At 51.2% G+C, this 27,975-nt stretch overlaps 3 protein-coding genes across 3 annotated transcripts; all 3 read right to left on the bottom strand.

Annotated features, from left to right (window-relative positions):
* Positions 1 to 12: 12 nt before the first annotated feature.
* Positions 13 to 2,031, bottom strand: LOC134810754 (putative exonuclease GOR; the record flags this gene model as incomplete). The annotated part of the gene is made up of 1 exon (XM_063816793.1): positions 13 to 2,031. A coding segment is annotated over exon 1 (2,019 nt), but the record flags the coding sequence as incomplete, so codon positions are not given.
* A 14,438-nt stretch (positions 2,032 to 16,469) lies between these two features.
* Positions 16,470 to 18,488, bottom strand: LOC134810753 (putative exonuclease GOR; the record flags this gene model as incomplete). Its single annotated transcript, XM_063816792.1, has 1 exon — positions 16,470 to 18,488. A coding segment is annotated over exon 1 (2,019 nt), but the record flags the coding sequence as incomplete, so codon positions are not given.
* Positions 18,489 to 24,766: 6,278 nt separating this feature from the next.
* LOC134810752 (putative exonuclease GOR) lies at positions 24,767 to 26,785 on the bottom strand (the record flags this gene model as incomplete). Its single annotated transcript, XM_063816791.1, has 1 exon — positions 24,767 to 26,785. A coding segment is annotated over exon 1 (2,019 nt), but the record flags the coding sequence as incomplete, so codon positions are not given.
* Between the last annotated feature and the right edge of the window lie 1,190 nt (positions 26,786 to 27,975).

The raw sequence follows: 27,975 nt of genomic DNA, 5'->3' as shown, positions 1-27,975 counted from the left end.
GGGCCAAGGACAGGCCAGGGCGGCGGGAGAGGCGGACCGGTGGCGTGGCTGGATCTGGGCACGCTGTCGGACCTTCCACATCACCAGCTGCAGGCAGGCGTTTGCGTCCTCGCTGGAGTTGTGGCCGTCCTGGCTGTCCTGGATGATCTGTCCCAGGTAGTCGGCCGCGAGATTCCTGAGGGAACGCTTGTAGGGGAAACCCAGGTAGTGCGGGAAGAGCACGGCCGTGTCCAGCACGGTGCTGTGGATGAGCTTCAGGGCCAGCAGATCGCTCTCCAGGCTGTGCCCGATGAGGATGGTTTGGGCGCTGAAAAAGCTCAGCAGGATGGCTTGCACTTGGGGCAAGGTGATGCTCGTCTTGGCGACGTCGGCCTCGGTGACTCCGGAAAACCTGGTGTTGTAGTCCACGATCTCGTTGTCGGGCTTGACGAAGGTGTCGTACACCACTCGCATGTCGGCGTCCACCACGGTGACGCGGGTCAGCTCTAGGCCATGCGTGGTGTAGCACATCTCACAGTCCAAGGCGTAGATTCCTGGATAAGCGTCTCTGGACAACTCTTTCTTGAAGGTCTCCACGAAGCCATCGAGGCTGTCCTTGCGGCCGTCCCGCACGTGCTGCTTTGCCACCTGGCAGCCCACAGAGCCAGGAGCAGCTGCACAGCAGGTGTACTGGCTAACCCGGCCTCCAGCCACCTGGCTCCAGCGGACCCGCCCCCAGTGATAATAACACAACTGGTCGCGTACACAGCGGCCCGAGGAGGACACCAGGTACTCGGTGCCACAACGGCAGCAGACCCTGCAGGAGGAGTCGCCGGGCCCCTTCCCCTGGCCAGTGAAGAGGACGGCGCCTCCGGGCCGCTCGGGGTGCGGGAAGGGGTAGCCGTTCTCCTTGAGCTGGTCCTGGCTGAGCAGGAACTCCTGGAGGCGGCTGTACAGGGCGGCCCTGCTGAGGCCCGGCATGGAGCTGGGGGTCAGGCCCTTCAGTCTCTTGAGGGTGTTCAGGACCACGTTCAGGTACCTGTTCTTGTTGGGGCTGCAGTCGTAGGCCACCTTCTCCTCGTTCAGCGCCTTCTCCACGGCCTCCTGCTTGGAGGCGCAGAACTTGAGACACTCTTCGGTGAACAGTTGGAGATAGCCTCGGCGGAGGACGGTGGGGACTTGGCACCCAGACCTTCGGAGGATAATAGGTTTCTTCAAACTCGGTAGGGATGGACGACGGACGATTCGCTTAGAGCTGATGGTGGTGGTGGTCTTGCATGCCATCCCTGACCTGTTGCGCGTCTTCCCTGGCTGTCTGCCGACCTTGGAGCCACTGGAGCGTTGGCTGCTGCTGGCCACCCGGGTTCTCTTGGCATCTGTGCAACCTGTGACCAAGCAAGGGCTGGAAGACTGGGCGATCGTCTTCCTCTTCCTGGGGGCTGAGATGCGGACTCCCGAGGGCCTCTCTGTCAGCCTTGGGGCGGCTGGCAAGCAGCAGGCCGATCCCCTCTGCGCAGGGAAGTAGGACGCCTCCGTCACCATCTTGAGATACGCTGGGGGCACCGCCGGACCCCTGTTCTGGGGCTCCGCCTGGATGTCCACAAATGCGGAGGCCTGGTTGTGCATCTGGGGCACCCGGAGCCCGAAGCTCTGGGCAGGCTGATGAGAGGGCAGGGGGAATTCTGGAGCCTCGAGGGCCGCCTCCTCGGCCACCTTCTTAGCTTCTGGGTATCCAGGTGGGAACCAGCAGGGAGCTGTGGCTCGCAACATCTTGCTGCCTTCGGGAGCACCGGCCTGGCTCTGCTCCGCTCCCAACTGGCGGCTTCTTGCCTCCAGGGCCGCCTCCTCGGCCACCTTCTTAGCTTCTGGGTATCCAGGTGGGAACCAGCAGGGAGCTGTGGCTCGCAACATCTTGCTGCCTTCGGGAGCACCGGCCTGGCTCTGCTCCGCTCCCAACTGGCGGCTTCTTGCCTCCAGGGCCGCCTCCTCGGCCACCTTCTTAGCTTCTGGGTATCCAGGTGGGAACCAGCAGGGAGCTGTGGCTCGCAACATCTTGCTGCCTTCGGGAGCACCGGCCTGGCTCTGCTCCTCTCCCAACTGGCGGCTTCAATGAGTGCCGCCCCCGCCACCCGTCGCCTTTATAGACGCACAGGGCAGAGTGGGTGGGACTTCTCCTTGATAGGTTGGTGCTTCCATCCAATCACACTGAGCCTCATCTTCCACCAGACTCCAGCTTGGGAATGCCTCAAGGGGTGCACTAATGGAATCAACTGGAACTCCTGGTTGCTAACCTTGGAGCTAGGTTGCTTTTCCTGAGTTAATTAACTGTCCCTGCAGGGCAGTCCTATCATGGCTACTGGAATTGGGCCACCTAGGATTCATTTCAGCGTCAGGGAGTTTGGTCAACTTGCTTGGGCCCACACAGCACCCCATGGAGCCAGGACTGGGCCAGCAGTCTGCTGCATGCTGCAGGGCAGGATCTCTCTGGGGTTGCGTTTCCCTGCTCTGTGCACTCCTCCGCTGAGGGCAAATTGAGGACAGGAAGTGGACCGCACCCACTTCTCTCCCACGACTTGGGCAATGTTCAACACAGGGGTTCTTCAAAAGGTTCATAGAAAATGCACATGGTGAAGAAACTATGCATGGGTTTCCACTGGTTTGCACTCAAATGAACTTGTCCGAACTTCTTATAACCTTTCTGAACTAGATCTAGTTTGAGGCACTGAGAAGGATGAGACATCCACTGAAAAGGACTCCTATCAGAGCAACATGAATTCCACGAAAATTGCAGCAAGAGCAAACATCAAATTTCTGGTGAAGCTTGGGTGGAAGAATGAAGAAATCATTGATGTTTTAACAAAAGCTTCTAAGGACACTACCCCAAAGAAATGAACTCTTTACGAATGTATAGCTTGTTTCAAGAAGAGGTGAGAAGATGTGGGAGATGAATCCTGCAGTGGCTGTGAAAACCACTGTGCCCAGATCAGCTGCAGTTACGACGAGAGCTATCAGTGGAAATTTTAAACAGGAGGGATCACGATCCTGACGCATCCCTCTGACAAATTGTAACCGGAAGTTGGAACATGGCTTTACCAATATGACCTCGAATGCAAAGCATCATCAAAGCGACGGCTACCGAGAGGTGGCAGTGGTCCAGTCAAAGGAAAAGGAGGCCAGTCAGGAGCCAACATCATGGCATCAGTGTTTTGGGACACTCAAGGCATTTTGCTTGTTGACTTTCTGAAGGGCCAAACATCTGCTTATTAGGAGAGTGTTCCGAGAAGCTTAGAGAAAGCTTTGGTAGAAACATGCTGGGAAAGTCTCACTAGATCCCTGTTCACCACCTCAGTGCTCTGCTCATTCCTCTCATCAAACAAGGGCAATTTTGTCAGTTTCAATGGGCAGTCCTTAGGAATGCACCTTACGGGCTGCTTTCATGCCTTCTAAATTCTTTTTGTTTCCTAATTATAAAAAGTCATCTTGCTTGGAAAGATGAGAGAAAGTCTCCTTGCCATGCTTGGACAGATGAGAGATGAGATCCTCCTCTTCTCTCCCAGGACAGAATGGTCAGACTTGAGTTTCCTTTCTCCTCACTCTTCTCCTCCTTGAGGGAGGTGCTGTGCCGGACAGACCTGCTCCCGTGTCTAGACACGGGTAGACTCGTTGAAGATCCTCACAGGCAATCCTCCTTGGGGTCAAAGGGGAAGGATTTATTTCTTCAGGGCTCAGTAGTCCTCATCCTTACGCGCACCTTCACCAGCCCAGGGCGGGGTAGCGGAGGGTGAAAGGGCGTGGCTCACAGCCCGTTTCTTCCGCTCGGGCGTCTCCTGGGAGGAACCCTTGTCCAGTGAGCGGGTCTTCGTCTCCACCAAATTCCCTAGGGGGACACTTCTGGCAGCCCTTCTTGTTCAGCAGCTTACAGGGGTCAGGTGGACCTCTGCTAGTCACCAGCCTGAAGCCCTTACTCCATTTCAGCTATTTTTGCAGTTGCCTACGTGACTTTTGAACCACATTACCCAGAACAGCCAACGGAGGAGGGGTGAGAAGAGTGGCCGTCTGGGTTTGCCGCATAGTGCTGCCTTAGAGGAGTGGTGCAGTCTTCGGTTGTGTGATACTTCACCTGGCTGATTTCTGGGAATGCCTCCACAAATTCGCTAAATTCAGTAGCTTTTGCCTTCCAAGATTCACCTGGTTGGTGTGTTGCACCCATTCACTAGTCATTTACATTAGGTATATCTCTTAATGCTATCCCTCCCCCTCCCCACGCCCATGACAGACCCCGGTGTGTGATGTTCCCCTTTCTGTGTCCAAGCGTTCTCATACTTCAATTCCCACCTATGAATGAGAACATGCGGTGTTTGGTTTTTTTGTCCTTGCGATAGTTTGCTAACAATGATGGTTTCCAGCTTCATCCGTGTCCCTCCAAAGGGCATGAACTCATGCTTTTTCATGGCTGCATAGTATTCCATGGTGTATTTGTGCCACATTTTCTTAATCCAGTCTATCATTGATGGACATCTGGGTTGGTTCCAAGTCTTTGCTACTGTGAATGGTGCCGCAATAAACATACGTCTGCGTGTGTCCTTTTAGCAGCATGATTTCTAATCCTATGGGTATATATACCCAGTAATGGGATGGCTGGGTCAAAAGGTATTTCTATTTCGAGATCCTTGAGGATTCACCACACTATCTTCCACTACCGTTGAACTAGTTTACAGTCCCACCAACAGTGTAAAAGTGTTCCTATTTGTCCACTACCTCTCCAGCACCTGTTGTTTCCTGACGTTTTAATGATCGCTCTTCTACCTGGTGTGAGATGATATCTCATTGCGGATTTGATTTGCATTTCTCTGATGGCCAGTGTTGATGAGCATTTTTTCATGTGTCTGTTGGCTGCATAAATGTCTTCTTTTGAGAAGTGTCTCTTTATATCCTTCCCCCACTTGTTGATGGGCTTGTTTGGTTTCTCTTGTAACTCTGTTTGAGTTCTTAGTAGATTCTGGATATTAGCCCTTTGTCAGATGAGTAGATTGCAAAAATTTTCTCCCTTTCTGCAGGATGCCTGTTCACTCTCATGGGAGTTTCTTTAGCTATGCAGAACGTCTTTAGTGTAATTAGATGCTGTTTGTCAATGTTGGCTTTCGTTGCCATTGCTTTTGGCGTTTTAGACATGAGGTCCTTGCACATGCCTGTGTCCTCAATGGTATTGGCTGGGTTTTCTCCTAGGGTTTGTATGGTTTAAGATCTAACATTTAAGTCTTTCTTCTGTCTTGAATTAATTTTTGTACAAGGTGTAAGGAAGGGATCCGATTTCAGCTTTCGACATATGGCTAGCCTGTTTTCCCAGCACCATTTTTTAAATAGGGAATCCTTTCCCCATTTCTTGTTTTTGTCAGGTTTGTCAAAGATCAGATGGTTGTAGATGTGTCGTATTATTTCTGAGGGCTCTATTCTGTTCCATTGGTCTACGGTAACCAAAACGGCAACCGATAGCATGCTCTTTGGTTACTGTAGCCTTCTACAGTAGCTTGAAGTCGGACAGCTTGATGCCTCCATCGTTGTTCTTTTGGCTTAGGAATATGTTGGCAGTGGGGGCCGTTTTGTGGTTCCATATGAGCTTTAAAGCAGTTTTTTCCAGTTCTGTGAAGAAAGTCATTGGTAGTTTGATGGGGATGGCATTGAATCTATAATTTACCTTGGGCAGTATGGCCATTTTCACGATATTGATTCTTCCAATCCGTGATGGTGGAATATTCTTCCATTTGTTTGTCTCCTCTTTTAGTTCGTGGAGCAATGCTTGGTAGTTCTCCTTGAAGAGGTCCTTCACATCCCTTGTTAGTTGGATTCTTAGGCATTTTATTCTCTTTGAAGCAATTGTGAATGGGAGCTCACTCATGATTTGGCTCTCTGTTTGCCTGTTATTGGTGTATAAGAATGCTTGTGATTTTTGCACCTCGATTTTGTATCCTGAGACTTTGCTGAAGTTGCTTATCAGCTTAAGGAGATTTTGGGCTGAGACGATGGGGTTTTCTAAATATTCAATCATGTCATCTGCAAACAGGGACAATTGGACTTCCTCTTTTCCTAATTGATTTCTCTTTATTTCTTTCTCCTGCCTGATTGCCCTGGGCAGAAGTTCCAACACTATGTTGAATAGGAGTGGTGAGAGAGGGCATCCCTGTCTTGTGGCAGTTTGCAAAGGGAATGCTTCCACTTTTTGCCCATTCAGTATGATATTGGCTGTGGGTTTGCCCTAAATAGCCCTTATTATTTTGGGAGATGTCCCATCAATACCTAATTTATTGAGAGTTGTTGGCATGAAGGGCTGTTGAATTTTGTCAAAGGCCTTTTCTGCATCTGTTGAGATAATCACGCAGTTTCTGTCTTTGGTTCTGATTATATGCTGGATTATGTTTATTGTTTTGCATATGATGGACAAGCCTTGCATGTCAGGGATGAAGCCCACTTCATCATGATGGATAAGCCCTTTGATGTGCTGCTGGATTCGTTTTTCCGGTATTTTATGGAGGATTTTCCCATCGATGTTCCTCAGGGACATAGGCCTAAAATTCTCTTTTTGGGTTGTGTTTCTCTCAGGCTTTGGGATCAGGATGATGCCGGCCTCATGAAATGAGTGAGGGAGGATTCCCTCTTTTTCTGTTGATTGGAATAGTTTCAGAAGGCATGGTACCAGCTCCTCCTTGTCCTTCTGGTAGAATTCGGCTGTGAATCCGTCTGGTCCTGGAGTTTTATTGCTTGATAGGCTGTTAATTATTGCCTCAATTTCAGAGCCTGTTAGTGGTCTACTCAGGCATTCAACTTCTTCCTGGTTTACTCTGGGGAGGTTGTATGCGTCCAGGAATTTATCCATTTCTTCTAGGTTTTCTAGTTCATTAGCTTAGAGGTGCTGATAGTATTGTCTGATGGTAGTTTGTATTTCTGTGGGATCGGTGGTGATATCCCCTTTATCATTTTTTACTGCATCTGTTTGATTCTTCTTTCTTCTCTTGTTTCTTAGTCTTGCTAGTGCTCTATCAATTTTGTTGATCACTGCAAAAAACCCGCTCCTGGATTCATTGATTTGTTGAAGGGTTTATTGTGTCTCTATCTCCACCAGTTCTGCTCAGATCTTAGTTATTTCTTGCCTTCTGCTAGTTTTTGAATGTGTTTGCTCTTGCTTCTCTCATTCTTTTAATGGTGATGTTAGGGTATGCATTTTTGATTTTTCCTGCTTTCTCTCGTGGGCAATTAGTGCTATAAATTTCCCTCTACACACTGCTTTAAATGTGACCCAGAGATTCTGGTATGCTGTGCCTTTGTTTTCATTGGTTTCAGAGAATATCTTTCTTTCTGCCTTCATTTCCTTATGTACCCAGTACTCATTCAGGAGCAGGTTGTCCGGTTTCCATGCAGTTGAGCGGTTTTGAGTGAGTTTCTTTATCCTGACGTCTACTTTGATGGCAATGTGGTCTGAAAGACCGTTTGTAGTAATTTCTGTTATTTTACATTTACTGAGGAGTGCCTTACTTCCAACTATGTGGTCAATGTGGAAATAAGTGTGATGTGGTGCTGAGAAGCATGTATATTCTGTCGATTTGGGGTGGAGCGTTCTGTAGATGTCTCCTAGGTCCGCTTGGTGCAGAGCTGAGTTCAATTCCTGGATATCCTTTGTAGATTTCTGTCTCGTTGTTCTGTCTAATGTTTACAGAGGGCTGTTAAAGTTTCCCATTATTATGATGTGGGAGTCTAAGTCTCTTTTGATCACACTTTAAAGATCAAAAGGTAGAAGCGCAAAGACATTATCTGTGCAATATTAGAAACCTAATAAGTGGTGGAATTTGGCCTTGAACCCAGATATCTAACTCCAGAGCCTAAGTGCTTCACCCACCTCACTGTGGTGCCTCTCGAGAAAAACAGGTAAGCACACATTCATAAAGCTGGTGGGCCGGGGGGCTGGCCTTGTACTCAGAGGCCATGGAAGTCCCACGTGGGGTGGCTAGTGGTGTAAGGACAGAGGTCTCGGATGGGCAGAGGGATGTGGACAGGCGCGAGGGGGCGCGGCAGGGACTCGGGGGACTGGGAGTGGCGGCTCGGTGCTGCGGGAGGCGATTAGTGGAAGGACAGAGGTCTGGGAAGGGCAGAGGGATGGGGACAGGCCCGAGGGTCCGCGGCAGGGATTCCGGGGGACTGGGAGTGGCCGGTTGGGGTTACTCTTGGATTTTTGCCCTCTCCTGCCGTCGACTGCTCCGGTTTCTTTGGCCTTGCGGCGAGGTGGACAGGGTGAGCTCTCGGGACTGATGGCGGTTGTGGAAGGGGCCTGGGGCCAAGGACAGGCCAGGGCGGCGGGAGAGGCGGACCGGTGGCGTGGCTGGATCTGGGCACGCTGTCGGACCTTCCACATCACCAGCTGCAGGCAGGCGTTTGCGTCCTCGCTGGAGTTGTGGCCGTCCTGGCTGTCCTGGATGATCTGTCCCAGGTAGTCGGCCGCGAGATTCCTAAGGGAACGCTTGTAGGGGAAACCCAGGTAGTGCGGCAAGAGCACGGCCGTGTCCAGCACGGTGCTGTGGATGAGCTTCAGGGCCAGCAGATCGCTCTCCAGGCTGTGCCCGATGAGGATGGTTTGGGCGCTGAAAAAGCTCAGCAGGATGGCTTGGACTTGGGGCAAGGTGATGCTCGTCTTGGCGACGTCGGCCTCGGTGACTCCGGAAAACCTGGTGTTGTAGTCCACGATCTCGTTGTCGGGCTTGACGAAGGTGTCGTACACCACTCGCATGTCGGCGTCCACCACGGTGACGCGGGTCAGCTCTAGGCCATGCGTGGTGTAGCACATCTCACAGTCCAAGGCGTAGATTCCTGGATAAGCGTCTCTGGACAACTCTTTCTTGAAGGTCTCCACGAAGCCATCGAGGCTGTCCTTGCGGCCGTCCCGCACGTGCTGCTTTGCCACCTGGCAGCCCACAGAGCCAGGAGCAGCTGCACAGCAGGTGTACTGGCTAACCCGGCCTCCAGCCACCTGGCTTCAGCGGACCCGCCCCCAGTGATAATAACACAACTGGTCGCGTACACAGCGGCCCGAGGAGGACACCAGGTACTCGGTGCCACAACGGCAGCAGACCCTGCAGGAGGAGTCGCCGGGCCCCTTCCCCTGGCCAGTGAAGAGGACGGCGCCTCCGGGCCGCTCGGGGTGCGGGAAGGGGTAGCCGTTCTCCTTGAGCTGGTCCTGGCTGAGCAGGAACTCCTGGAGGCGGCTGTACAGGGCGGCCCTGCTGAGGCCCGGCATGGAGCTGGGGGTCAGGCCCTTCAGTCTCTTGAGGGTGTTCAGGACCACGTTCAGGTACCTGTTCTTGTTGGGGCTGCAGTCGTAGGCCACCTTCTCCTCGTTCAGCGCCTTCTCCACGGCCTCCTGCTTGGAGGCGCAGAACTTGAGACACTCTTCGGTGAACAGTTGGAGATAGCCTCGGCGGAGGACGGTGGGGACTTGGCACCCAGACCTTCGGAGGATAATAGGTTTCTTCAAACTCGGTAGGGATGGACGACGGACGATTCGCTTAGAGCTGATGGTGGTGGTGGTCTTGCATGCCATCCCTGACCTGTTGCGCGTCTTCCCTGGCTGTCTGCCGACCTTGGAGCCACTGGAGCGTTGGCTGCTGCTGGCCACCCGGGTTCTCTTGGCATCTGTGCAACCTGTGACCAAGCAAGGGCTGGAAGACTGGGCGATCGTCTTCCTCTTCCTGGGGGCTGAGATGCGGACTCCCGAGGGCCTCTCTGTCAGCCTTGGGGCGGCTGGCAAGCAGCAGGCCGATCCCCTCTGCGCAGGGAAGTAGGACGCCTCCGTCACCATCTTGAGACACGCTGGGGGCACCGCCGGACCCCTGTTCTGGGGCTCCGCCTGGATGTCCACAAATGCGGAGGCCTGGTTGTGCATCTGGGGCACCCGGAGCCCGAAGCTCTGGGCAGGCTGATGAGAGGGCAGGGGGAATTCTGGAGCCTCGAGGGCCGCCTCCTCGGCCACCTTCTTAGCTTCTGGGTATCCAGGTGGGAACCAGCAGGGAGCTGTGGCTCGCAACATCTTGCTGCCTTCGGGAGCACCGGCCTGGCTCTGCTCCGCTCCCAACTGGCGGCTTCTTGCCTCCAGGGCCGCCTCCTCGGCCACCTTCTTAGCTTCTGGGTATCCAGGTGGGAACCAGCAGGGAGCTGTGGCTCGCAACATCTTGCTGCCTTCGGGAGCACCGGCCTGGCTCTGCTCCTCTCCCAACTGGCGGCTTCAATGAGTGCCGCCGCCACCACCCGTCGCCTTTATAGACGCACAGGGCAGAGTGGGTGGGACTTCTCCTTGATAGGTTAGTGCTTCCATCCAATCACACTGAGCCTCATCTTCCACCAGACTCCAGCTTGGGAATGCCTCAAGGGGTGCACTAATGGAATCAACTGGAACTCCTGGTTGCTAACCTTGGAGCTAGGTTGCTTTTCCTGAGTTAATTAACTGTCCCTGCAGGGCAGTCCTATCATGGCTACTGGAATTGGGCCACCTAGGATTCATTTCAGCGTCAGGGAGTTTGGTCAACTTGCTTGGGCCCACACAGCACCCCATGGAGCCAGGACTGGGCCAGCAGTCTGCTGCATGCTGCAGGGCAGGATCTCTCTGGGGTTGCGTTTCCCTGCTCTGTGCACTCCTCCGCTGAGGGCAAATTGAGGACAGGAAGTGGACCGCACCCACTTCTCTCCCACGACTTGGGCAATGTTCAACACAGGGGGTCTTCAAAAGGTTCATAGAAAATGCACATGGTGAAGAAAGTATGCATGGGTTTCCACTTGTTTGCACTCAAATAAACTTGTCCGAACTTCTTATAACCTTTCTGAACTAGATCTAGTTTGAGGCACTGAGAAGGATGAGACATCCACTGAAAAGGACTCCTATCAGAGCAACATGAATTCCACGAAAATTGCAGCAAGAGCAAACATCAAATTTCTGGTGAAGCTTGGGTGGAAGAATGAAGAAATCATTGATGTTTTAACAAAAGCTTCTAAGGACACTACCCCAAAGAAAGGAACTCTTTACGAATGTATAGCTTGTTTCAAGAAGAGGTGAGAAGATGTGGGAGATGAATCCTGCAGTGGCTGTGAAAACCACTGTGCCCAGATCAGCTGCAGTTACGACGAGAGCTATCAGTGGAAATTTTAAACAGGAGGGATCACGATCCTGACGCATCCCTCTGACAAATTGTAACCGGAAGTTGGAACATGGCTTTACCAATATGACCTCGAATGCAAAGCATCATCAAAGCGACGGCTACCGAGAGGTGGCAGTGGTCCAGTCAAAGGAAAAGGAGGCCAGTCAGGAGCCAACATCATGGCATCAGTGTTTTGGGACACTCAAGGCATTTTGCTTGTTGACTTTCTGAAGGGCCAAACATCTGCTTATTAGGAGAGTGTTCCGAGAAGCTTAGAGAAAGCTTTGGTAGAAACATGCTGGGAAAGTCTCACTAGATCCCTGTTCACCACCTCAGTGCTCTGCTCATTCCTCTCATCAAACAAGGGCAATTTTGTCAGTTTCAATGGGCAGTCCTTAGGAATGCACCTTACGGGCTGCTTTCATGCCTTCTAAATTCTTTTTGTTTCCTAATTATAAAAAGTCATCTTGCTTGGAAAGATGAGAGAAAGTCTCCTTGCCATGCTTGGACAGATGAGAGATGAGATCCTCCTGTTCTCTCCCAGGACAGAATGGTCAGACTTGAGTTTCCTTTCTCCTCACTCTTCTCCTCCTTGACGGAGGTGCTGTGCCGGACAGACCTGCTCCCGTGTCTAGACACGGGTAGACTCGTTGAAGATCCTCACAGGCAATCCTCCTTGGGGTCAAAGGGGAAGGATTTATTTCTTCAGGGCTCAGTAGTCCTCATCCTTACGCGCACCTTCACCAGCCCAGGGCGGGGTAGCGGAGGGTGAAAGGGCGTGGCTCACAGCCCGTTTCTTCCGCTCGGGCGTCTCCTGGGAGGAACCCTTGTCCAGTGAGCGGGTCTTCGTCTCCACCAAATTCCCTAGGGGGACACTTCTGGCAGCCCTTCTTGTTCAGCAGCTTACGGGGGTCAGGTGGACCTTTGCTAGTCACCAGCCTGAAGCCCTTACTCCATTTCAGCTGTTTTTGCAGTTGCCTAGGTGACTTTTGAACCACATTACCCAGAACAGCCAACGGAGGAGGGGTGAGAAGAGTGGCCGTCTGGGTTTGCCGCATAGTGCTGCCTTAGAGGAGTGGTGCAGTCTTCGGTTGTGTGATACTTCACCTGGCTGATTTCTGGGAATGCCTCCACAAATTCGCTAAATTCAGTAGCTTTTGCCTTCCAAGATTCACCTGGTTGGTGTGTTGCACCCATTCACTAGTCATTTACATTAGGTATATCTCTTAATGCTATCCCTCCCCCTCCCCACGCCCATGACAGGCCCCGGTGTGTGATGTTCCCCTTTCTGTGTCCAAGCGTTCTCATACTTCAATTCCCACCTATGAATGAGAACATGCGGTGTTTGGTTTTTTTGTCCTTGCTATGGTATGCTAAGAATGATGGTTTCCAGCTTCATCCGTGTCCCTCCAAAGGGCATGAACTCATGCTTTTTCATGGCTGCATAGTATTCCATGGTGTATTTGTGCCACATTTTCTTAATCCAGTCTATCATTGATGGACATCTGGGTTGGTTCCAAGTCTTTGCTACTGTGAATGGTGCCGCAATAAACATACGTCTGCGTGTGTCCTTTTAGCAGCATGATTTCTAATCCTATGGGTATATATACCCAGTAATGGGATGGCTGGGTCAAAAGGTATTTCTATTTCGAGATCCTTGAGGATTCACCACACTATCTTCCACTACCGTTGAACTAGTTTACAGTCCCACCAACAGTGTAAAAGTGTTCCTATTTGTCCACTACCTCTCCAGCACCTGTTGTTTCCTGACGTTTTAATGATCGCTCTTCTACCTGGTGTGAGATGATATCTCATTGCGGATTTGATTTGCATTTCTCTGATGGCCAGTGTTGATGAGCATTTTTTCATGTGTCTGTTGGCTGCATAAATGTCTTCTTTTGAGAAGTGTCTCTTTATATCCTTCCCCCACTTGTTGATGGGCTTGTTTGGTTTCTCTTGTAACTCTGTTTGAGTTCTTAGTAGATTCTGGATATTAGCCCTTTGTCAGATGAGTAGATTGCAAAAATTTTCTCCCTTTCTGCAGGATGCCTGTTCACTCTCATGGGAGTTTCTTTAGCTGTGCAGAACGTCTTTAGTGTAATTAGATGCTGTTTGTCAATGTTGGCTTTCGTTGCCATTGCTTTTGGCGTTTTAGACATGAGGTCCTTGCCCATGCCTGTGTCCTCAATGGTATTGGCTGGGTTTTCTCCTAGGGTTTGTATGGTTTAAGATCTAACATTTAAGTCTTTCATCTGTCTTGAATTAATTTTTGTACAAGGTGTAAGGAAGGGATCCGATTTCAGCTTTCGACATATGGCTAGCCTGTTTTCCCAGCACCATTTTTTAAATAGGGAATCCTTTCCCCATTTCTTGTTTTTCTCAGGTTTGTCAAAGATCAGATGGTTGTAGATGTGTCGTATTATTTCTGAGGGCTCTATTCTGTTCCATTGGTCTACGGTAACCAAAACGGCAACCGATAGCATGCTCTTTGGTTACTGTAGCCTTCTACTGTAGCTTGAAGTCGGACAGCTTGATGCCTCCATCGTTGTTCTTTTGGCTTAGGAATATGTTGGCAGTGGGGGCCGTTTTGTGGTTCCATATGAGCTTTAAAGCAGTTTTTTCCAGTTCTGTGAAGAAAGTCATTGGTAGTTTGATGGGGATGGCATTGAATCTATAATTTACCTTGGGCAGTATGGCCATTTTCACGATATTGATTCTTCCAATCCGTGATGGTGGAATATTCTTCCATTTGTTTGTCTCCTCTTTTAGTTCGTGGAGCAATGCTTTGTAATTCTCCTTGAAGAGGTCCTTCACATCCCTTGTTAGTTGGATTCCTAGGCATTTTATTCTCTTTGAAGCAATTGTGAATGGGAGCTCACTCATGATTTGGCTCTCTGTTTGTCTCTTATTGGTGTATAAGAATGCTTGTGATTTTTGCACCTCGATTTTGTATCCTGAGACTTTGCTGAAGTTGCTTATCAGCTTAAGGAGATTTTGGGCTGAGACGATGGGGTTTTCTAAATATTCAATCATGTCATCTGCAAACAGGGACAATTGGACTTCCTCTTTTCCTAATTGATTTCTCTTTATTTCTTTCTCCTGCCTGATTGCCCTGGGCAGAAGTTCCAACACTATGTTGAATAGGAGTGGTGAGAGAGGGCATCCCTGTCTTGTGGCAGTTTGCAAAGGGAATGCTTCCACTTTTTGCCCATTCAGTATGATATTGGCTGTGGGTTTGCCCTAAATAGCCCTTATTATTTTGGGAGATGTCCCATCAATACCTAATTTATTGAGAGTTGTTGGCATGAAGGGCTGTTGAATTTTGTCAAAGGCCTTTTCTGCATCTGTTGAGATAATCACGCAGTTTCTGTCTTTGGTTCTGATTATATGCTGGATTATGTTTATTGTTTTGCATATGATGGACAAGCCTTGCATGTCAGGGATGAAGCCCACTGCATCATGATGGATAAGCCCTTTGATGTGCTGCTGGATTCGTTTTTCCGGTATTTTAGGGAGGATTTTCCCATCGATGTTCCTCAGGGACATAGGCCTAAAATTCTCTTTTTGGGTTGTGTTTCTCTCAGGCTTTGGGATCAGGATGATGCCGGCCTCATGAAATGAGTGAGGGAGGATTCCCTCTTTTTCTGTTGATTGGAATAGTTTCAGAAGGCATGGTACCAGCTCCTCCTTGTCCTTCTGGTAGAATTCGGCTGTGAATCCGTCTGGTCCTGGAGTTTTATTGCTTGATAGGCTGTTAATTATTGCCTCAATTTCAGAGCCTGTTAGTGGTCTACTCAGGCATTCAACTTCTTCCTGGTTTACTCTGGGGAGGTTGTATGCGTCCAGGAATTTATCCATTTCTTCTAGGTTTTCTAGTTCATTAGCTTAGAGGTGCTGATAGTATTGTCTGATGGTAGTTTGTATTTCTGTGGGATCGGTGGTGATATCCCCTTTATCATTTTTTACTGCATCTGTTTGATTCTTCTTTCTTCTCTTGTTTCTTAGTCTTGCTAGTGCTCTATCAATTTTGTTGATCACTGCAAAAAACCCGCTCCTGGATTCATTGATTTGTTGAAGGGTTTATTGTGTCTCTATCTCCACCAGTTCTGCTCAGATCTTAGTTATTTCTTGCCTTCTGCTAGTTTTTGAATGTGTTTGCTCTTGCTTCTCTCATTCTTTTAATGGTGATGTTAGGGTATGCATTTTTGATTTTTCCTGCTTTCTCTCGTGGGCAATTAGTGCTATAAATTTCCCTCTACACACTGCTTTAAATGTGACCCAGAGATTCTGGTATGTTGTGCCTTTGTTTTCATTGGTTTCAGAGAATATCTTTCTTTCTGCCTTCATTTCCTTATGTACCCAGTACTCATTCAGGAGCAGGTTGTCCGGTTTCCATGCAGTTGAGCGGTTTTGAGTGAGTTTCTTTATCCTGAGGTCTACTTTGATGGCCATGTGGTCTGAAAGACCGTTTGTAGTAATTTCTGTTATTTTACATTTACTGAGGAGTGCCTTACTTCCAACTATGTGGTCAATGTGGAAATAAGTGTGATGTGGTGCTGAGAAGCATGTATATTCTGTCGATTTGGGGTGGAGCGTTCTGTAGATGTCTCCTAGGTCCGCTTGGTGCAGAGCTGAGTTCAATTCCTGGATATCCTTTTTCGATTTCTGTCTCGTTGTTCTGTCTAATGTTTACAGAGGGCTGTTAAAGTTTCCCATTATTATGATGTGGGAGTCTAAGTCTCTTTTGATCACACTTTTAAGATCAAAAGGTAGAAGCGCAAAGACATTATCTGTGCAATATTAGAAACCTAATAAGTGGTGGAATTTGGCCTTGAACCCAGATATCTAACTCCAGAGCCTAAGTGCTTCACCCACCTCACTGTGGTGCCTCTCGAGAAAAACAGGTAAGCACACATTCATAAAGCTGGTGGGCCGGGGGGCTGGCCTTGTACTCAGAGGCCATGGAAGTCCCACGTGGGGTGGCTAGTGGTGTAAGGACAGAGGTCTCGGATGGGCAGAGGGATGTGGACAGGCGCGAGGGGGCGCGGCAGGGACTCGGGGGACTGGGAGTGGCGGCTCGGTGCTGCGGGAGGCGATTAGTGGAAGGACAGAGGTCTGGGAAGGGCAGAGGGATGGGGACAGGCCCGAGGGTCCGCGGCAGGGATTCCGGGGGACTGGGAGTGGCCGGTTGGGGTTACTCTTGGCTTTTTGCCCTCTCCTGCCGTCGACTGCTCCGGTTTCTTTGGCCTTGCGGCGAGGTGGACAGGGTGAGCTCTCGGGACTGATGGCGGTTGTGGAAGGGGCCTGGGGCCAAGGACAGGCCAGGGCGGCGGGAGAGGCGGACCGGTGGCGTGGCTGGATCTGGGCACGCTGTCGGACCTTCCACATCACCAGCTGCAGGCAGGCGTTTGCGTCCTCGCTGGAGTTGTGGCCGTCCTGGCTGTCCTGGATGATCTGTCCCAGGTAGTCGGCCGCGAGATTCCTGAGGGAACGCTTGTAGGGGAAACCCAGGTAGTGCGGGAAGAGCACGGCCGTGTCCAGCACGGTGCTGTGGATGAGCTTCAGGGCCAGCAGATCGCTCTCCAGGCTGTGCCCGATGAGGATGGTTTGGGCGCTGAAAAAGCTCAGCAGGATGGCTTGCACTTGGGGCAAGGTGATGCTCGTCTTGGCGACGTCGGCCTCGGTGACTCCGGAAAACCTGGTGTTGTAGTCCACGATCTCGTTGTCGGGCTTGACGAAGGTGTCGTACACCACTCGCATGTCGGCGTCCACCACGGTGACGCGGGTCAGCTCTAGGCCATGCGTGGTGTAGCACATCTCACAGTCCAAGGCGTAGATTCCTGGATAAGCGTCTCTGGACAACTCTTTCTTGAAGGTCTCCACGAAGCCATCGAGGCTGTCCTTGCGGCCGTCCCGCACGTGCTGCTTTGCCACCTGGCAGCCCACAGAGCCAGGAGCAGCTGCACAGCAGGTGTACTGGCTAACCCGGCCTCCAGCCACCTGGCTCCAGCGGACCCGCCCCCAGTGATAATAACACAACTGGTCGCGTACACAGCGGCCCGAGGAGGACACCAGGTACTCGGTGCCACAACGGCAGCAGACCCTGCAGGAGGAGTCGCCGGGCCCCTTCCCCTGGCCAGTGAAGAGGACGGCGCCTCCGGGCCGCTCGGGGTGCGGGAAGGGGTAGCCGTTCTCCTTGAGCTGGTCCTGGCTGAGCAGGAACTCCTGGAGGCGGCTGTACAGGGCGGCCCTGCTGAGGCCCGGCATGGAGCTGGGGGTCAGGCCCTTCAGTCTCTTGAGGGTGTTCAGGACCACGTTCAGGTACCTGTTCTTGTTGGGGCTGCAGTCGTAGGCCACCTTCTCCTCGTTCAGCGCCTTCTCCACGGCCTCCTGCTTGGAGGCGCAGAACTTGAGACACTCTTCGGTGAACAGTTGGAGATAGCCTCGGCGGAGGACGGTGGGGACTTGACACCCAGACCTTCGGAGGATAATAGGTTTCTTCAAACTCGGTAGGGATGGACGACGGACGATTCGCTTAGAGCTGATGGTGGTGGTGGTCTTGCATGCCATCCCTGACCTGTTGCGCGTCTTCCCTGGCTGTCTGCCGACCTTGGAGCCACTGGAGCGTTGGCTGCTGCTGGCCACCCGGGTTCTCTTGGCATCTGTGCAACCTGTGACCAAGCAAGGGCTGGAAGAGTGGGCGATCGTCTTCCTCTTCCTGGGGGCTGAGATGCGGACTCCCGAGGGCCTCTCTGTCAGCCTTGGGGCGGCTGGCAAGCAGCAGGCCGATCCCCTCTGCGCAGGGAAGTAGGACGCCTCCGTCACCATCTTGAGACACGCTGGGGGCACCGCCGGACCCCTGTTCTGGGGCTCCGCCTGGATGTCCACAAATGCGGAGGCCTGGTTGTGCATCTGGGGCACCCGGAGCCCGAAGCTCTGGGCAGGCTGATGAGAGGGCAGGGGGAATTCTGGAGCCTCGAGGGCCGCCTCCTCGGCCACCTTCTTAGCTTCTGGGTATCCAGGTGGGAACCAGCAGGGAGCTGTGGCTCGCAACATCTTGCTGCCTTCGGGAGCACCGGCCTGGCTCTGCTCCGCTCCCAACTGGCGGCTTCTTGCCTCCAGGGCCGCCTCCTCGGCCACCTTCTTAGCTTCTGGGTATCCAGGTGGGAACCAGCAGGGAGCTGTGGCTCGCAACATCTTGCTGCCTTCGGGAGCACCGGCCTGGCTCTGCTCCGCTCCCAACTGGCGGCTTCTTGCCTCCAGGGCCGCCTCCTCGGCCACCTTCTTAGCTTCTGGGTATCCAGGTGGGAACCAGCAGGGAGCTGTGGCTCGCAACATCTTGCTGCCTTCGGGAGCACCGGCCTGGCTCTGCTCCTCTCCCAACTGGCGGCTTCAATGAGTGCCGCCCCCGCCACCCGTCGCCTTTATAGACGCACAGGGCAGAGTGGGTGGGACTTCTCCTTGATAGGTTGCTGCTTCCATCCAATCACACTGAGCCTCATCTTCCACCAGACTCCAGCTTGGGAATGCCTCAAGGGGTGCACTAATGGAATCAACTGGAACTCCTGGTTGCTAACCTTGGAGCTAGGTTGCTTTTCCTGAGTTAATTAACTGTCCCTGCAGGGCAGTCCTATCATGGCTACTGGAATTGGGCCACCTAGGATTCATTTCAGCGTCAGGGAGTTTGGTCAACTTGCTTGGGCCCACACAGCACCCCATGGAGCCAGGACTGGGCCAGCAGTCCGCTGCATGCTGCAGGGCAAGATCTCTCTGGGGCTGCGTTTCCCTGCTCTGTGCACTCCTCCGCTGAGGGCAAATTGAGGACAGGAAGTGGACCGCACCCACTTCTCTCCCACGACTTGGGCAATGTTCAACACAGGGGTTCTTCAAAAGGTTCATAGAAAATGCACGTGGTGAAGAAACTGCATGGGTTTCCACTGGTTTGCACTGAAATAAACTTGTCCGAACTTCTTATAACCTTTCTGAACTAGATCTAGTTTGAGGCACTGAGAAGGATGAGACATCCACTGAAAAGGACTCCTATCAGAGCAACATGAATTCCACGAAAATTGCAGCAAGAGCAAACATCAAATTTCTGGTGAAGCTTGGGTGGAAGAATGAAGAAATCATTGATGTTTTAACAAAAGCTTCTAAGGACACTACCCCAAAGAAATGAACTCTTTACGAATGTATAGCTTGTTTCAAGAAGAGGTGAGAAGATGTGGGAGATGAATCCTGCAGTGGCTGTGAAAACCACTGTGCCCAGATCAGCTGCAGTTACGACGAGAGCTATCAGTGGAAATTTTAAACAGGAGGGATCACGATCCTGACGCATCCCTCTGACAAATTGTAACCGGAAGTTGGAACATGGCTTTACCAATATGACCTCGAATGCAAAGCATCATCAAAGCGACGGCTACCGAGAGGTGGCAGTGGTCCAGTCAAAGGAAAAGGAGGCCAGTCAGGAGCCAACATCATGGCATCAGTGTTTTGGGACACTCAAGGCATTTTGCTTGTTGACTTTCTGAAGGGCCAAACATCTGCTTATTAGGAGAGTGTTCCGAGAAGCTTAGAGAAAGCTTTGGTAGAAACATGCTGGGAAAGTCTCACTAGATCCCTGTTCACCACCTCAGTGCTCTGCTCATTCCTCTCATCAAACAAGGGCAATTTTGTCAGTTTCAATGGGCAGTCCTTAGGAATGCACCTTACGGGCTGCTTTCATGCCTTCTAAATTCTTTTTGTTTCCTAATTATAAAAAGTCATCTTGCTTGGAAAGATGAGAGAAAGTCTCCTTGCCATGCTTGGACAGATGAGAGATGAGATCCTCCTCTTCTCTCCCAGGACAGAATGGTCAGACTTGAGTTTCCTTTCTCCTCACTCTTCTCCTCCTTGAGGGAGGTGCTGTGCCGGACAGACCTGCTCCCGTGTCTAGACACGGGTAGACTCGTTGAAGATCCTCACAGGCAATCCTCCTTGGGGTCAAAGGGGAAGGATTTATTTCTTCAGGGCTCAGTAGTCCTCATCCTTACGCGCACCTTCACCAGCCCAGGGCGGGGTAGCGGAGGGTGAAAGGGCGTGGCTCACAGCCCGTTTCTTCCGCTCGGGCGTCTCCTGGGAGGAACCCTTGTCCAGTGAGCGGGTCTTCGTCTCCACCAAATTCCCTAGGGGGACACTTCTGGCAGCCCTTCTTGTTCAGCAGCTTACGGGGGTCAGGTGGACCTCTGCTAGTCACCAGCCTGAAGCCCTTACTCCATTTCAGCTATTTTTGCAGTTGCCTAGGTGACTTTTGAACCACATTACCCAGAACAGCCAACGGAGGAGGGGTGAGAAGAGTGGCCGTCTGGGTTTGCCGCATAGTGCTGCCTTAGAGGAGTGGTGCAGTCTTCGGTTGTGTGATACTTCACCTGGCTGATTTCTGGGAATGCCTCCACAAATTCGCTAAATTCAGTAGCTTTTGCCTTCCAAGATTCACCTGGTTGGTGTGTTGCACCCATTCACTAGTCACTTACATTAGGTATATCTCTTAATGCTATCCCTCTCCCTCCCCACGCCCATGACAGGCCCCGGTGTGTGATGTTCCCCTTTCTGTGTCCAAGAGTTCTCATACTTCAATTCCCACCTATGAATGAGAACATGCGGTGTTTGGTTTTTTTGTCCTTGCTATGGTATGCTAAGAATGATGGTTTCCAGCTTCATCCGTGTCCCTCCAAAGGGCATGAACTCATGCTTTTTCATGGCTGCATAGTATTCCATGGTGTATTTGTGCCACATTTTCTTAATCCAGTCTATCATTGATGGACATCTGGGTTGGTTCCAAGTCTTTGCTACTGTGAATGGTGCCGCAATAAACATACGTCTGCGTGTGTCCTTTTAGCAGCATGATTTCTAATCCTATGGGTATATATACCCAGTAATGGGATGGCTGGGTCAAAAGGTATTTCTATTTCGAGATCCTTGAGGATTCACCACACTATCTTCCACTACCGTTGAACTAGTTTACAGTCCCACCAACAGTGTAAAAGTGTTCCTATTTGTCCACTACCTCTCCAGCACCTGTTGTTTCCTGACGTTTTAATGATCGCTCTTCTACCTGGTGTGAGATGATATCTCATTGCGGATTTGATTTGCATTTCTCTGATGGCCAGTGTTGATGAGCATTTTTTCATGTGTCTGTTGGCTGCATAAATGTCTTCTTTTGAGAAGTGTCTCTTTATATCCTTCCCCCACTTGTTGATGGGCTTGTTTGGTTTCTCTTGTAACTCTGTTTGAGTTCTTAGTAGATTCTGGATATTAGCCCTTTGTCAGATGAGTAGATTGCAAAAATTTTCTCCCTTTCTGCAGGATGCCTGTTCACTCTCATGGGAGTTTCTTTAGCTATGCAGAACGTCTTTAGTGTAATTAGATGCTGTTTGTCAATGTTGGCTTTCGTTGCCATTGCTTTTGGCGTTTTAGACATGAGGTCCTGGCCCATGCCTGTGTCCTCAATGGTATTGGCTGGGTTTTCTCCTAGGGTTTGTATGGTTTAAGATCTAACATTTAAGTCTTTCATCTGTCTTGAATTAATTTTTGTACAAGGTGTAAGGAAGGGATCCGATTTCAGCTTTCGACATATGGCTAGCCTGTTTTCCCAGCACCATTTTTTAAATAGGGAATCCTTTCCCCATTTCTTGTTTTTCTCAGGTTTGTCAAAGATCAGATGGTTGTAGATGTGTCGTATTATTTCTGAGGGCTCTATTCTGTTCCATTGGTCTACGGTAACCAAAACGGCAACCGATAGCATGCTCTTTGGTTACTGTAGCCTTCTACTGTAGCTTGAAGTCGGACAGCTTGATGCCTCCATCGTTGTTCTTTTGGCTTAGGAATATGTTGGCAGTGGGGGCCGTTTTGTGGTTCCATATGAGCTTTAAAGCAGTTTTTTCCAGTTCTGTGAAGAAAGTCATTGGTAGTTTGATGGGGATGGCATTGAATCTGTAATTTACCTTGGGCAGTATGGCCATTTTCACGATATTGATTCTTCCAATCCGTGATGGTGGAATATTCTTCCATTTGTTTGTCTCCTCTTTTAGTTCGTGGAGCAATGCTTGGTAGTTCTCCTTGAAGAGGTCCTTCACATCCCTTGTTAGTTGGATTCCTAGGCATTTTATTCTCTTTGAAGCAATTGTGAATGGGAGCTCACTCATGATTTGGCTCTCTGTTTGCCTGTTATTGGTGTATAAGAATGCTTGTGATTTTTGCACCTCGATTTTGTATCCTGAGACTTTGCTGAAGTTGCTTATCAGCTTAAGGAGATTTTGGGCTGAGACGATGGGGTTTTCTAAATATTCAATCATGTCATCTGCAAACAGGGACAATTTGACTTCCTCTTTTCCTAATTGATTTCCCTTTATTTCTTTCTCCTGCCTGATTGCCCCGGGCAGAAGTTCCAACACTATGTTGAATAGGAGTGGTGAGAGAGGGCATCCCTGTCTTGTGGCAGTTTGCAAAGGGAATGCTTCCACTTTTTGCCCATTCAGTATGATATTGGCTGTGGGTTTGCCCTAAATAGCCCTTATTATTTTGGGAAATGTCCCATCAATACCTAATTTATTGAGAGTTGTTGGCATGAAGGGCTGTTGAATTTTGTCAAAGGCCTTTTCTGCATCTGTTGAGATAATCACGCAGTTTCTGTCTTTGGTTCTGATTATATGCTGGATTATGTTTATTGTTTTGCATATGATGGACAAGCCTTGCATGTCAGGGATGAAGCCCACTGCATCATGATGGATAAGCCCTTTGATGTGCTGCTGGATTCGTTTTTCCGGTATTTTAGGGAGGATTTTCCCATCGATGTTCCTCAGGGACATAGGCCTAAAATTCTCTTTTTGGGTTGTGTTTCTCTCAGGCTTTGGGATCAGGATGATGCCGGCCTCATGAAATGAGTGAGGGAGGATTCCCTCTTTTTCTGTTGATTGGAATAGTTTCAGAAGGCATGGTACCAGCTCCTCCTTGTCCTTCTGGTAGAATTCGGCTGTGAATCCGTCTGGTCCTGGAGTTTTATTGCTTGATAGGCTGTTAATTATTGCCTCAATTTCAGAGCCTGTTAGTGGTCTACTCAGGCATTCAACTTCTTCCTGGTTTACTCTGGGGAGGTTGTATGCGTCCAGGAATTTATCCATTTCTTCTAGGTTTTCTAGTTCATTAGCTTAGAGGTGCTGATAGTATTGTCTGATGGTAGTTTGTATTTCTGTGGGATCGGTGGTGATATCCCCTTTATCATTTTTTACTGCATCTGTTTGATTCTTCTTTCTTTTCTTGTTTCTTAGTCTTGCTAGTGCTCTATCAATTTTGTTGATCACTGCAAAAAACCCGCTCCTGGATTCATTGATTTGTTGAAGGGTTTATTGTGTCTCTATCTCCACCAGTTCTGCTCGGATCTTAGTTATTTCTTGCCTTCTGCTAGTTTTTGAATGTGTTTGCTCTTGCTTCTCTCATTCTTTTAATGGTGATGTTAGGGTATGCATTTTTGATCTTTCCTGCTTTCTCTCGTGGGCAATTAGTGCTATAAATTTCCCTCTACACACTGCTTTAAATGTGACCCAGAGATTCTGGTATGTTGTGCCTTTGTTTTCATTGGTTTCAGAGAATATCTTTCTTTCTGCCTTCATTTCGTTATGTACCCAGTACTCATTCAGGAGCAGGTTGTCCGGTTTCCATGCAGTTGAGCGGTTTTGAGTGAGTTTCTTTATCCTGAGGTCTACTTTGATTGCAATGTGGTCTGAAAGACCGTTTGTAGTAATTTCTGTTATTTTACATTTACTGAGGAGTGCTTTATTTCCAACTATGTGGTCAATGTGGAAATAAGTGTGACGTGGTGCTGAGAAGCATGTATATTCTGTCGATTTGGGGTGGAGCGTTCTGTAGGTGTCTCCTAGGTCCGCTTGGTGCAGAGCTGAGTTCAATTCCTGGATATCCTTTTTAGATTTCTGTCTCGTTGGTCTGTCTAATGTTTACAGAGGGCTGTTAAAGTTTCCCATTATTATGATGTGGGAGTCTAAGTCTCTTTTGATCACACTTTTAAGATCAAAAGGTAGAAGCGCAAAGACATTATCTGTGCAATATTAGAAACCTAATAAGTGGTGGAATTTGGCCTTGAACCCAGATATCTAACTCCAGAGCCTAAGTGCTTCACCCACCTCACTGTGGTGCCTCTCGAGAAAAACAGGTAAGCACACATTCATAAAGCTGGTGGGCCGGGGGGCTGGCCTTGTACTCAGAGGCCATGGAAGTCCCACGTGGGGTGGCTAGTGGTGTAAGGACAGAGGTCTCGGATGGGCAGAGGGATGTGGACAGGCGCGAGGGGGCGCGGCAGGGACTCGGGGGACTGGGAGTGGCGGCTCGGTGCTGCGGGAGGCGATTAGTGGAAGGACAGAGGTCTGGGAAGGGCAGAGGGATGGGGACAGGCCCGAGGGTCCGCGGCAGGGATTCCGGGGGACTGGGAGTGGCCGGTTGGGGTTACTCTTGGCTTTTTGCCCTCTCCTGCCGTCGACTGCTCCGGTTTCTTTGGCCTTGCGGCGAGGTGGACAGGGTGAGCTCTCGGGACTGATGGCGGTTGTGGAAGGGGCCTGGGGCCAAGGACAGGCCAGGGCGGCGGGAGAGGCGGACCGGTGGCGTGGCTGGATCTGGGCACGCTGTCGGACCTTCCACATCACCAGCTGCAGGCAGGCGTTTGCGTCCTCGCTGGAGTTGTGGCCGTCCTGGCTGTCCTGGATGATCTGTCCCAGGTAGTCGGCCGCGAGATTCCTGAGGGAACGCTTGTAGGGGAAACCCAGGTAGTGCGGGAAGAGCACGGCCGTGTCCAGCACGGTGCTGTGGATGAGCTTCAGGGCCAGCAGATCGCTCTCCAGGCTGTGCCCGATGAGGATGGTTTGGGCGCTGAAAAAGCTCAGCAGGATGGCTTGCACTTGGGGCAAGGTGATGCTCGTCTTGGCGACGTCGGCCTCGGTGACTCCGGAAAACCTGGTGTTGTAGTCCACGATCTCGTTGTCGGGCTTGACGAAGGTGTCGTACACCACTCGCATGTCGGCGTCCACCACGGTGACGCGGGTCAGCTCTAGGCCATGCGTGGTGTAGCACATCTCACAGTCCAAGGCGTAGATTCCTGGATAAGCGTCTCTGGACAACTCTTTCTTGAAGGTCTCCACGAAGCCATCGAGGCTGTCCTTGCGGCCGTCCCGCACGTGCTGCTTTGCCACCTGGCAGCCCACAGAGCCAGGAGCAGCTGCACAGCAGGTGTACTGGCTAACCCGGCCTCCAGCCACCTGGCTCCAGCGGACCCGCCCCCAGTGATAATAACACAACTGGTCGCGTACACAGCGGCCCGAGGAGGACACCAGGTACTCGGTGCCACAACGGCAGCAGACCCTGCAGGAGGAGTCGCCGGGCCCCTTCCCCTGGCCAGTGAAGAGGACGGCGCCTCCGGGCCGCTCGGGGTGCGGGAAGGGGTAGCCGTTCTCCTTGAGCTGGTCCTGGCTGAGCAGGAACTCCTGGAGGCGGCTGTACAGGGCGGCCCTGCTGAGGCCCGGCATGGAGCTGGGGGTCAGGCCCTTCAGTCTCTTGAGGGTGTTCAGGACCACGTTCAGGTACCTGTTCTTGTTGGGGCTGCAGTCGTAGGCCACCTTCTCCTCGTTCAGCGCCTTCTCCACGGCCTCCTGCTTGGAGGCGCAGAACTTGAGACACTCTTCGGTGAACAGTTGGAGATAGCCTCGGCGGAGGACGGTGGGGACTTGACACCCAGACCTTCGGAGGATAATAGGTTTCTTCAAACTCGGTAGGGATGGACGACGGACGATTCGCTTAGAGCTGATGGTGGTGGTGGTCTTGCATGCCATCCCTGACCTGTTGCGCGTCTTCCCTGGCTGTCTGCCGACCTTGGAGCCACTGGAGCGTTGGCTGCTGCTGGCCACCCGGGTTCTCTTGGCATCTGTGCAACCTGTGACCAAGCAAGGGCTGGAAGAGTGGGCGATCGTCTTCCTCTTCCTGGGGGCTGAGATGCGGACTCCCGAGGGCCTCTCTGTCAGCCTTGGGGCGGCTGGCAAGCAGCAGGCCGATCCCCTCTGCGCAGGGAAGTAGGACGCCTCCGTCACCATCTTGAGACACGCTGGGGGCACCGCCGGACCCCTGTTCTGGGGCTCCGCCTGGATGTCCACAAATGCGGAGGCCTGGTTGTGCATCTGGGGCACCCGGAGCCCGAAGCTCTGGGCAGGCTGATGAGAGGGCAGGGGGAATTCTGGAGCCTCGAGGGCCGCCTCCTCGGCCACCTTCTTAGCTTCTGGGTATCCAGGTGGGAACCAGCAGGGAGCTGTGGCTCGCAACATCTTGCTGCCTTCGGGAGCACCGGCCTGGCTCTGCTCCGCTCCCAACTGGCGGCTTCTTGCCTCCAGGGCCGCCTCCTCGGCCACCTTCTTAGCTTCTGGGTATCCAGGTGGGAACCAGCAGGGAGCTGTGGCTCGCAACATCTTGCTGCCTTCGGGAGCACCGGCCTGGCTCTGCTCCGCTCCCAACTGGCGGCTTCTTGCCTCCAGGGCCGCCTCCTCGGCCACCTTCTTAGCTTCTGGGTATCCAGGTGGGAACCAGCAGGGAGCTGTGGCTCGCAACATCTTGCTGCCTTCGGGAGCACCGGCCTGGCTCTGCTCCTCTCCCAACTGGCGGCTTCAATGAGTGCCGCCCCCGCCACCCGTCGCCTTTATAGACGCACAGGGCAGAGTGGGTGGGACTTCTCCTTGATAGGTTGCTGCTTCCATCCAATCACACTGAGCCTCATCTTCCACCAGACTCCAGCTTGGGAATGCCTCAAGGGGTGCACTAATGGAATCAACTGGAACTCCTGGTTGCTAACCTTGGAGCTAGGTTGCTTTTCCTGAGTTAATTAACTGTCCCTGCAGGGCAGTCCTATCATGGCTACTGGAATTGGGCCACCTAGGATTCATTTCAGCGTCAGGGAGTTTGGTCAACTTGCTTGGGCCCACACAGCACCCCATGGAGCCAGGACTGGGCCAGCAGTCCGCTGCATGCTGCAGGGCAAGATCTCTCTGGGGCTGCGTTTCCCTGCTCTGTGCACTCCTCCGCTGAGGGCAAATTGAGGACAGGAAGTGGACCGCACCCACTTCTCTCCCACGACTTGGGCAATGTTCAACACAGGGGTTCTTCAAAAGGTTCATAGAAAATGCACGTGGTGAAGAAACTGCATGGGTTTCCACTGGTTTGCACTGAAATAAACTTGTCCGAACTTCTTATAACCTTTCTGAACTAGATCTAGTTTGAGGCACTGAGAAGGATGAGACATCCACTGAAAAGGACTCCTATCAGAGCAACATGAATTCCACGAAAATTGCAGCAAGAGCAAACATCAAATTTCTGGTGAAGCTTGGGTGGAAGAATGAAGAAATCATTGATGTTTTAACAAAAGCTTCTAAGGACACTACCCCAAAGAAATGAACTCTTTACGAATGTATAGCTTGTTTCAAGAAGAGGTGAGAAGATGTGGGAGATGAATCCTGCAGTGGCTGTGAAAACCACTGTGCCCAGATCAGCTGCAGTTACGACGAGAGCTATCAGTGGAAATTTTAAACAGGAGGGATCACGATCCTGACGCATCCCTCTGACAAATTGTAACCGGAAGTTGGAACATGGCTTTACCAATATGACCTCGAATGCAAAGCATCATCAAAGCGACGGCTACCGAGAGGTGGCAGTGGTCCAGTCAAAGGAAAAGGAGGCCAGTCAGGAGCCAACATCATGGCATCAGTGTTTTGGGACACTCAAGGCATTTTGCTTGTTGACTTTCTGA

Source organism: Pan troglodytes, chromosome 7 (assembly GCF_028858775.2).
Source record: "Pan troglodytes isolate AG18354 chromosome 7, NHGRI_mPanTro3-v2.0_pri, whole genome shotgun sequence".
Classification (NCBI taxonomy): domain Eukaryota; kingdom Metazoa; phylum Chordata; class Mammalia; order Primates; family Hominidae; genus Pan; species Pan troglodytes.
The sequence above is the reverse complement of the archived record's forward strand: the minus strand, read 5'-3'. Positions and strand labels throughout refer to the sequence as shown.